This window comes from Oratosquilla oratoria, chromosome 43 (assembly GCF_046742065.1).
Source record: "Oratosquilla oratoria isolate Oo_2021 chromosome 43, ASM4674206v1, whole genome shotgun sequence".
NCBI lineage: Eukaryota > Metazoa > Arthropoda > Malacostraca > Stomatopoda > Squillidae > Oratosquilla > Oratosquilla oratoria.
In genome coordinates, this window is record NC_134819.1 from 20,775,944 (window position 1) to 20,787,922 (window position 11,979).

Here is an 11,979-nt window from a genome sequence, read left to right on the forward strand (position 1 = left end):
GTTAAATTAATGTTTAAATTCAAACAAAGAAAAAATTGATATGGAACTCAAACTTTTTCAAATTCTAATGGCCTCTTGTGATGAATTGAGTTCAAGTTCCAAGGTACCACTATGTATTGAATTAACAAATGTAATTAGGAAAGTATGTTTAGATAAACAAGACTCAGGATTTCTTTAAAAAAAAAAAGAGATACCAATAAACATAAAGAATTCATTAATTGACTACAACTGGCTGATGACAAAGAAAGTTCCTCACTAATACAGCATAGACAACAATCCAAAAGAAATTTATTGGAGGGTTTGAGGACCATTTCAACTCATGTGGGGCCGCAGGTTTTCAGTCAGTAAAACTTGAGGCAACAGCTATTAATATTATTATTATTGGAGTACTAAATAATATTCAGTTATGCAATAAAAGTACGTTATTTGTTTTATATATTAGGTACTCACTAATGATGGATTGTTGGAAAGAAGACCCAATGCTTCGTACAAATTTTGAAGACCTGTCCGAGCAGCTAGCAACACTTTTACGTCCAGAGTTGCAGAGTGTAAGTAGGACTAATAAACAATGTATTATATATGTAATGCATCATTTCAACTTTTTCTTCTTCATGTGTGTAGGGACTAATGAAGGTTAACTGCTTGTAATAGTTTTGAGAGATGGATGTCAGAAAGAATCATTTCTCCCCTCATCTTCAAACCCCTTCAACACGAGGCCTCACCTCCATCTGGAGTTACAGCCCCAAGTGCCTGGCACTCAGTCTCAAATTTTACAATCTTTTCCCACCTGTTCATGTACACAGAGCTGTCAATTAGTGTCTGTGCCCCTTCCCTTTCAATTGGCAACAGAAACATAACCAAAAGTGCAGGGACAATAATTAAACTCTTTCTGGCTATAGCTTGACCCGTCCTTGACTATGTGGTACAATGAGGAGTTGAGAAAGAAAGGGGAGGCAAAAGGGGAACTGGCAGGTAGGGTAGATGAAAGAATAATGGAATTGTTTGGGTATATAGGAAAAATGAATGAAGAAAAACTACCAAAGAAAGTGTCAAAGGTAAATGTGGATGGAGTGAACTTGATAGGAAGACTAAGAATGAGATGGATGGATGGAGTGAAGAGGGCTTTGAATAAAAAGGGAGTGTCTGTTGGCAAAAAAATTTGTGTGAGTGGAGAATGGATGTGAATGGAATATTAATTGACATGGCCCAAAGGGATTTCTCCTCATATTTTCTATTTTCATGTAAGGGACAAGAAAGGGTTGCTGCATAAGTGAAACTGCTGGGCCTGCTATAGATGAGCTGTGCCTTGCTGCATTGATTGTGACTATGGCAGTGAATAGGAGATATGGCTGACCCTTCATCTATGTTAGGCTAAGATGAGAGGGAAATGGATGATGGATGGGAATGGGATGGATGCATGCCTTGGCTGACTACTTCCCTTATAAGGAGCAAGAAGCCCCTTAGTAAGTAGATAGATATGTATACAGTTCTTTACTTTCCTCAAAGCCATGTTTACATTTTCTCTCTCTCTCTCTCTCTAGCACTATATGCAGATGAATGCACCATTTCTCAAGATGAATGAAGACCGGTTCCGTGATGGCAAAGACATTCTGGCAACTTTGGCAAGTCCAGACTTTGAGAATCAACAGTTTGTAGATCCTCCACACTATGTCAATCTTCAGGTAATTATAATCTTTGCTTTGCTACTTCAGTGCAAGTGAAACCATTTTGTTGCTATCTTGTCTTCCTGTATATTTATTTTTCATATAAGACTTCCTTAACATGGTGGTATGGGATAAGTATTCCTCTAAGTAGTGATAATTCAAAGCACTAACTAGTTATCCCTTTCCTTGTCATGTATTTTGTTGCATGATTTCACCAAGACCACAATCCATTACTGCAACAATTACAACACTCGGGTTTGTTTGATTACAGCATGCAGAGGATCTGAATTGCCAAAGTGAATATCTAAGCATGAAGAGCCCTTCCACTGTTGGGTACTCATGTGTTGGATCCATTCCGGTTCAGGGCAGCAAGGATGAGGGTGACATGAAAGGAGGAAGTGGTGGCAGTCAAATGCAGGCCAGAGGTGAAAATCAAGTTGGCTACCTACCCATGGGTTCAGCAGAAATGACTACTCCAGTAGCCAATATCTTCAGCCCAAGACCAAATGTAGAGCCTTCCAAGTAAGTTGTATATGTTAAGACATTATGACAAGTTGAGGAAGGTAGATAAAAAAGACATGGGTCTGGGTCTGAGTTTATTCCTGAGAAGTTTTGCACTGTGTTTCTTCAGAGGAGTGTTTTTCCAGGTTGAACATGATTTAACATGCTTTCATTCCAAACCTTCATTCCATTCAGACTATGACATCATCCAGGTAAGCATATGTACCAAAAATTCTTCCTCTTTGATCAGGGAGTCAATAATTCTCTGAAAACACACTACTCCATTGGTGACATCTCATGGTATACAAGTAAACTGGTTTAGTTGACCATAGGCTTCAAAAGCTGTAAATGGATTGTCCTGATCTTTCATGGCAATTTGATGAGGCACATTCCTCTATAGTTGGCTTAATTTGTTTTATCCTTTATTTATTTTATTTATTTATTCATATATTTTATTTTATTATTATTATTTTTTTTTCTCCCAAGATCAGACACATGGCTGCTTTATCTCAGTCTGTAGGAGTTACACCTTGATCCTATATGCATTTGAACAAATACTTCAACCATACTACCCTCTCATCTCCCAAACTCTTGAACATTTCTACTGGCAGAGTATCTCTTGGTACTTTTTAATTTTTCATCAACTTCATAGCAAATAAAAAACACACAAGTCTCCTTCAACATTCCTCTCTTCTATACCAAAAGCTTCAAGAATATTCTTCAAACCTTGTTTGTCATGACCAACATGCCTATTCATGTCTCCCATCACTGTAAAGTTCTCTCAAAGGACCCCTCTTCATACAGTTGTTGGAGTTCATCAGAATATTGTCAGTGTTCATTATAACATTTTCTTGTATGACTATCATGTTGACATGCCTAAAGTTGTATTGGATTCATCTTTACCTCTTTCAAGTCTAATGCCATACCCATCAAGCTTTCATTCCTGTTTATACATATTATCTCTCCACTCAACTCTGGAATAACCAGAGTTACTCCATATTTGACATTTGTGCAACTTTTTCATATTATTTCATAGTTATCATGTATCATTCATCTTCCCTCTCCCTTTGTTTTTGCCTTGCATAGTCCCAAGATAACAAGATGCCTTTCCTTTATTATTAGTCATTTCTTCTTTGTTGTTCACTGTAGTTACAATTATAGCTGTTGTTTTGATAGTTTATTCCCTTTAACCACTTCGGTATAATGACACCTTCATAGGTGTCATGAGGCGCAAGTGATTACACGAGGATGCCAGCATTAGTGTCTTGATTACAGTATATATTGTTTTGTAGTGGTACATAAGTTACCCCCAGATGCTTTTAACTGGTTTGATCACATTTTCTGTGTTTATTATTACTCAGAGTAAAAGAGGACGAGTAATACAGCAGTGACTTTATATTCTACAATGCAAGTAGTGTGATGCATCATTCATATGGCAGCCAGTGCTGTGCACAAGAATTTGACTCATACTGAAGTGGTTAACTTTGCCTCTACTCTGATTCACATTCCAGGTCATTTTGGTGGTTGTCTGTCCATTTTGAGGCAAAGTTTACATTTTCTAGTTATATTCTTAATCTATGACTAGTTAAGCCTATTATGAATGCAGCCTTGGTCCATAGTCCTTTACTGAGTCAATCCATTTTCATTGATTTCCCCCATCCAAAGCACATACCTGAGTTGGAGAAAAATCATACCACCAATTTGGGAGAAAACTCATATCCAGCATGTCCAGGTGGCAGATGAAAAAGTATATTTTAATAAATATGTGCTGAAATACATAGTATTTTCTTACCTATGATTTTTGTATTTCAGATTTACCTTCGATGACCAGAGTACAGTTCTTCAACCATCCTCCCCAACCAAATGGCCGTCAACAAATCCTTTCCGCTCAGAAACCCCAGTCCAAGAAAGTGAGGAAAAAGCAAAAATTGAAAATAATGAAGAAAAAGATCATGGTGACAACTGCAATGAAAACATGAGTGATGAAAAAACAGAGTTTATAAATGAAGACACAAGTGATGGAAATAAATTAAATGATGAAGTTGATGGAAAATTGTGTTTCATTAAGGAAAATGATGAAAATAATTATGAAAAAGAAAAGAGTTTGAAGGATGAAGTTTCGTACATCAATCTACCAAGCCATCAAGGACTTTATGTAAATCTTCCTTAATATAGTAGAATATGCTTGTATTAGAAAAAAAATTTATTCAAGGTGCTTTAAGCATATTCTTAAAGCTGTTCATTTTAATTGGCTTTGAAAACTGCAGTGTGTATATGTTTCTGTAAGCAAATGTATTTTTTGTATCAATCGAAAGTGCAAATCTTTGTATATCATAGATTTATTTACTTAATATTTTTGCATTGTGACACTACAGGGCTATAGTTACCCTTGGCTTTATTGCAGATATTGCATCATCACAAGAAAAAAGAAATGTGGTCAGGTATGCATACAACTTCCATTCTTTTAGGCATACCAATAGTTTAATGTGACAAAAAATTAAGACATTTTTTAATAAATATATGAAATAAAATAAATGGGTTGCATGGCTAGCAGTTCCCAGAAATAAAAGATTATAGCCTGCAGTATGATGTTTTCACTGGCAGTAGCTGAATTATATGCTCTACTTGGTATCAAACAATTCAGCCTTGTGTGAAAAGACAATGTGGATTCAAAACTTCAGTTTATAATAAGAGTATCTATAGTGGAAAAGTAGTGATATCTACAACCAAGGCACCAAAGACAGTATATTTTATAACTTTAGTTTTAGTCAAATGTAAATGGATACAATCTTTTTGTGTACATATGTATTGTTTACATTCTAATTGTACATTCAGCTCAAATACTAGTATTTGTGCTCGTAGTGTGTGCAGTATGTTTTGTTATGTAGGTTTATAGATGTGATTTTTAAGTCTTTATGAAGATAAAACTTTAAGATTCATTAAGTGATGTAATGTGCTGATAAGTAAGTGAGCAGAGGATTGTCATTTATTGTTGTGAACCGAGGTGTCATGGCACAACCCAAATGTTAACCTAGACCAATTCTACTCAGAAGTCTCAGATAGTGCACAGTATGTGTTAAAAAGGTTTATATATATATATATATATATATATATATAATATATTATATATATATATATAAATATATATATATATATATATATATATATATATATATATATATATATATATCACAAAAAACCCACAGTCGGAGAAAATAAACTGCATGCCATTGAGCAGCTTTCAACCCCACAATAACATGCAGCAAGAACCCCTAATGGTATGTATGTATGTATGTATATATATATATATATATATATATGTATATATATACATATATATGTATATATATATATATAGATATATATATATATATATATATATATATGTATATATATTTGTGTGTACAAACCAGTTTATCTTCTGTGCATGAGTGTGCTAGTCCATTAATTCTGCTCTTGTGCACCATCACAATTTATGTGCACTGTACAAACTGAAGAAATAACAAAAGTACAGTTATTGTAATAATTCTTGTGATAAAATGGTCACATTCGTGAGGCAGGTATCAAAAGAATAGAGGCAGCTATTATGAACAAATTTTTGTCAGAATTAAGTTGCTGTGATTTAGTGCCAAATTTAAATTCAACCAACTTAAAATTGTACCAGAACCAAATGTGAATTTATGTCAAGACCAGTATAGTCCTCAGACAAAAATGACCTGGGAGCTCTGGGTCTCATGCAGGAGAGTCAAGACAATGGAGTGATTGATTGATTGCCTGCCATGTATTATTGTCTTTGTTATAGACAACACAACTAATGCCCAGACCAAAGGCAGTTCTGTGAACTTTCTGTTCTGGAGAATGTTACAAATTTAGAGCTATTAGTATTAGAACAGTATTGTAAGGTTGTAACATAGTTTTTTGTATTTGAAATTCATTTATACATTGTGTAAATACTGTGAAATTAATATATGATTATTATTATTATTAAAGAGGAGGACTTCTGTCACCTGTGTATATTGATATACCTAATTAGTGGATAGAAGGAAAGGGAACATGGGCTGAGGGAAATACTTTTAATCCTGAGTGGCTTCTTCAGAGGAATATAGTTTGAAGTCAAGTTGGTTAATATATATATATGGCATAAAAAGGAATGTGGCAAAGTGTCAGGTTGGCCCCACACTCAACCTCATCTGTCGGTGTGATGAGCTATCGCAGTGGGTGGACCAATTATCCGCCTGTTGGTATTCGCATGGCTGAAATGTCCGTCTGGACAACAAAGCGTGCTGCTGCTTTAGCCCATATTAAATCTCCAGTTCTCATGTTGATGTTATCATGGATATTGATAAAAACAGAATCCATCACCTTTCTTGGCGTGTAATGTTATCCATGAGAATTTTTGCCTGGTCCCATTTCGGTAGATGGCCTCTTTCGTCGACATGGTTTACTATTGCACTACTAACCCTGTGGTGTCTTACATCTACTCAGTGTTCTTTTAATCTGGTGTCTAACCCTCTCCTAGTTTCACCAATGTATTTCCTGTCATATCCACCACACGGGATTTTGTATACTACGCTGTTTATATTTAAGGTTGGGTCTTTTTTCTTGATTAAAAGTCCTTCACTTTTGTACCTGTAGAAGTGGCATGACGAATGTTGGAGGACAATAAGATTTTGTCTAGGTCTCTCATTAGAATGGAATTTGGGACCACCCAATACTTAGTGTTGGACTTTCCTCTTTTGTTGCGTAGTATATTACGGGCCTTCTCCTCCAGGGTGCAAAGATTATATTAAATAACATAGCTAGAACATTATATTAAATAACATAGCTAGAACATTTCACAGCATGCTTCCCAACAATAAGCAAAATGAACACAAACAACTTACAAACAATACAGAATAGAGTATTGAGAGTAATAACAGGATGCACAAAAAGCACCCTAATTGGACACCTACATATGGAAACCAAAATCCTCCCCATAGGACACCACATGAAAATGACATGAACATATTTCTATATCAAAGCCCTGAACACCACACACCTTTCTCACTGCATCACTCAACCACCACCAGCAGAATTAAAATGAAAATAATAGTAGAGTGAAATCAAATAAAAAACACCAGTGGCATAGTACTCAAATATTTACAACCTCCTACCTATGCCACATGATATATCTACACAGGCTGTTGCACCTCATCCCCACAGATTTTGCAGCATTTATGATTGTCTCTTCTCGTGCATAGCATTTGCCATCCAAAAGGTGCAGCGAGTGCTGGATTGATGTCATTAAGTAGACATCATCTGTTGTCTTCCCAGACTGGACGATATCAAAAGCATCTCTTGAGTCTGTGTGGATCACGACTGTCCCCTGCCCAGTAGAGGAAGCATTGTCCAGGACCTTGGAGATGGCAGTAAGATTCTGTCACTCACTCTTCATAACGCAGGGGTGGGTGATGGTTGATGGACCTTATGTCTTCAAGGTGGAGGACTACCAACACCTGCTACGACCACACGAGAGAATAGATCTCACCTGCCTAAAAGATAGTAACATTCTCACAGAACACATCACAGCTGACAAAGACAAAGGATTCAAGACCAAATCTCCATAGAGAGATAGAACAAATAATAATAATAATAATAATACATACATACATATACCAAGGCTTTTTCCCCCTTTCAAGGGAGGTAGCCAAAAAGGGAAAGGCATAAAAACACTCCCACCCATTTCATCCCTAAATACACTCCACACCCCTCCCACCCTCCCTCTCATCTGAGCACCTCCTGGATGACGGGTCATCCCTGCACCTTGCCCACCGCCCTGGGTCAGAAGCAGTGTCGCAAGACACAGCACATCCACAGCAAGGCCGCTCCATTTAATCGGCGACCCCCCCCTCTCCGTCCCCCCTTGCATATAAGGAGAGGACGGGGAGAAATCCCTTCGGGCTGCGTCAAAATTTACTCACACATACTACCCCACCCCCCTGCCCATTCCTCCTCATGCAATCACAACATCATCCATATACAACCATTCTCCACTCACCTCTGTCTTCCATCCTCTCCCTTCCTTCCTCAACCAACATTCCCCTCTTCCCCAAAGCCCCCTTCACCCCATCCATCCACCTCATCCTAGGACGTCCCCTCATGTTCACTACCTCCACATCTGCCTTCCATACCTCTTTTACTAGTCTTTCTTCACTCATTCTTTCCATGTGTCCAAACCATCCTAATATTCTTTCATCAACCCTATCTCCCAGCTCCTTTTTCACCCCTGTTCTCCTCCTCACCTCCTCATTTCTCACTCTATCCAGCCTAGTAACCCCCACCATACTTCTCAGACACCTCATCTCAAACACATTCAAACTCCTTCTCTCTTCTTCTCTTATGTTCCACGTTTCTGCCCCATACAGTGCTGTTGGCACAATCACTCCTTCATACAGTCTCCTCTTCGCATCCATTCCTAAATGTCTATTCCTCATTACACTCTTTAATCCACCAAGGCATTTACTCGCTTCTCTCAATCTACATTCTACCTCCACCTTCACTCCACCTTTTCCTGCTACACTTGCACCCAAGTATCTAAAACTATCCACTTCCTCCAGTCGCTCTCCCTTAATGTTCACTTCCAGTCTACTGCCACTTTCACCCTTTGTACATCTCATCACCTTACTTTTACCTACATTTATCTTTAGCTTTCTTCTATCACATACTCTCCCAAACTCTGCCACCAGCTTCCTCAATCCCTCCTCCGACCCTGCCACAAGCGCAGTGTCGTCCGCAAACAACAGCTGGCTCACCTCCCACTTTTCTCCATTTTCTTTAACCATCTCCAATCCCTGACTCACTACCCTAGCATTCACCTCTCGCACCACCCCATCCATGTATAAGTTGAACAGCCAGGGCGACATAACGCATCCTTGACGCAGTCCCACCTTTACTTCAAACCACTCACTCTCTCCATTTCTAATCCTGACACAAGCTCTACTACTCTCATAAAAACTCTTGACAGCTCCCAAAAGCTTTCCTCCTATCCCATAAATCTGCATAACCTCCCACAGTGCCTTTCTGTCTACCCTATCATAAGCCTTTTCCAGATCCATAAAAGCCCAAAAAACATCCTTCCCCTTTCCTATAGCTTTCTCACATATCTGTCTTACCACAAAGATCTGATCTACACAACCTCTGCCTGTCCTAAATCCACACTGTTTCTCACCAATTACTCCTTCTGTTCCTCTCCTAATCCTCTCAATCAAGATCCTCCCATAAGCCTTCCCTACTACACTTAACAGGCTAATCCCTCTGAAACTACTACATTCACACTTGTCCCCTTTTCCCTTGTAAAGAGGAACTATACAGGCACTTCTCCAGTCCTCCGGTACTCTACCCTCTCTCCATCAAACATTAAATAACCTCACCAACCTGTCCACCATCACTGAACCTCCCTTTTTCAGACATTCTGAAATAATAATAATAATAAAATATATATAATAAATAAAGCAATGATAGAGAAAGCCAAGATCCACCTATGCAAAGCCTTAGTAAGGCCCATGATAGAATATCCACCTGTCCCTCTCAACACATTATCCAAAATCCAACTTCAGAAACTACAAAGCTTTCAAAACAAGCTCCTCAGATTCGCCAGTGGGCAGACTCCACCATCTCAAGAAACCATAGAAGGAACCCACAAAAGAACAAAACCGAACCACTCAGCATCAGATTCTATTCCCTGACATATAATGTATCACTACATTAATTCCATGACTTTCAGTTGCAGTGCAAGTGGTGATGAAATGTTATTCTGTATTTTCATAAGACTAGTTTTTCAATGTCCAGTACAGGATTTGTTTTTCTCAGTAAAATGTTATGCAATTTTGGGTCTGTGCATCTGACAAGGCACTAGTCCCTTCTTCCCCCCCCCCCTTTTTTTTTTGTATTCCCAAAATACTTCTTTCTCCTTTAGCCTCAATATAAAGTAGGCCATAGTTTTATTCTTTCCCTTGCATAATTGGCATAGTTGGTAGTACTTGAATGCCATATTCTTTTAGGGTTAGAAATATAAGTCTATATATATGAGTATGGGACCAATGAGAGGTACCTGCATGTGTTGGTCTAGCAAGATGGAAAACAAATCTGCTCGTCTTCAAGACCCATCAACATTCTCACCTCCACCAGGATGTCTGACACCTTAGTCTCTGGACTGAGCCCAAGCTCTCTCTCACCTGTATTTCTTTTTTAACACAGAGAGCTCACAAATGGTGACTAACACTTACAACAGTCAAAAGAAAATTCCCAGAGAGACCTGTGGTAAGGCCCAGGACTACTACCAGTGACTGTGGAGTTACAGGTTTTCCATTTAGTAAAACTCAAGGAAACAATTAACATATGAATGTTGCTGCATAAATTTTGGGTGAGGTTGCTTGGTCATGGTACATATATCAGAATTCTGAATCTCAGATATGTACTAAGGCTGATTTCTGTTGGTTGTTCATGAATCCAATTGCCATTTCATCCACACTGAAAATCTATACACTGCCTCTTTTCAGCTGAAGGGGTTCACTAACTATTGGAATGCTTACCTTGGGCATCTTGACTTTACTTTCTTCCTCTTTTCTTCATATTATTTTGATACTATTTCACTTCACTGCATTTCCATTGTACCTCACTGCCACTGCATTATGACACTTGTTACCAGTGCATTTTAATTTTTCTCTTCACTGCCACTGTATCTTACTTTTTTCTCTTCACTGCACAGCGGGGGTCTACATAAACTCGTTATTTCTTTGCTTTATTATCTTTCTTTACATATTGGCTTCTTACATCCTCTATTAGAGCACAACACCATCACTATTTGAATCTCCAACACATAAGAGCTGGTCCCACTCAACATCTAAATATAGATATGTGTCACTAAACAAATAGTTGTCTCTAGGGACCAATGACAAGTACCTGCAAAATGTGGTCCGAAGAGATGGACATCTCTCTGCAGCCTATCTTCAGAACCACCACCCAGCACTTCTAAGCTACCAGAAGAGGCTGGATGACCACATTGTGAACAGCTGCCCAGGATGTAACACTTCACCCCATACCATACAACACATAATGGAAGACTGCATTATACACAATCATGCACGCAAACAACACAACATACACTCTATAAAGGATTTGTGGGAAAACCCAGTTTCGGCTGTAGCATTCCTTGGGGAGACAGGACTGCTCGGACAGACAGTCTAGGGAACGACAACAACAACTTGTCTACTTCAACCTCCATCTGGAGATGCAACCTTGCAGGGCTGACACTCAGTCCCTGAACTGGGCCCAGGATATCTCTATCAACTTCAGTGTATTTCCCTCACCACTCCACATAAGGAGAGCTCACAATTGGCAACTGTTCCACTCCTCTTACTATAAGCTGGTGACATAGAAACTACCCCACACTAATACGGCACAGATAACGATTCAAAATTTCCTCACGGAGAGATCTATTAATAACATTAATAACAACGTATTGGCTGTATCAGTTTAAGTCACTTGTCATGTGTCATTGTATACTTCAAATGGATTATCGTCATGTGTCAGAAGAATGACATGAAAATAGCTAGGATACAGGAATACTACATACACTAAAAGAAGGTTGTCAGAGATGTACTCCAAGACAAAGGCTTCAAATCCTGTGCAGTCACCCCAGAATACAAAGCAAAAGAATGCACAGATGAAGATGGCACCCAGTAGTAATGCCAGTATGCTCACAACTGTAGAACCAAGTGGGTAAGATTTAGGTAGCTGATAAGTGTTTGTACACCTTTCTCATACAAAATAAAAA

The 11,979-nt window shown here is 38.4% G+C and overlaps 1 protein-coding gene and 1 long non-coding RNA gene across 2 annotated transcripts in view; both read left to right on the forward strand.

Annotated features, from left to right (window-relative positions):
- LOC143022072 (vascular endothelial growth factor receptor 1-like) overlaps nt 1–5,250 on the forward strand; it is a gene marked incomplete in the record, with an annotated part of 236,263 nt that extends 231,013 nt beyond the window's left edge. The window contains 4 exon segments of the mRNA XM_076180019.1: nt 443–548; nt 1,542–1,682; nt 1,936–2,186; nt 3,978–5,250. Coding sequence (XP_076036134.1) covers nt 443–548; nt 1,542–1,682; nt 1,936–2,186; nt 3,978–4,335 — 856 coding nt within the window.
- A 43-nt stretch (nt 5,251–5,293) lies between these two features.
- On the forward strand, nt 5,294–6,171 carry LOC143022073 (uncharacterized). Its single transcript, XR_012966024.1, has 2 exons — nt 5,294–5,485; nt 5,524–6,171. It is a non-coding gene; the product is annotated as an uncharacterized LOC143022073 (long non-coding RNA).
- The last annotated feature ends 5,808 nt before the right edge of the window (nt 6,172–11,979 follow it).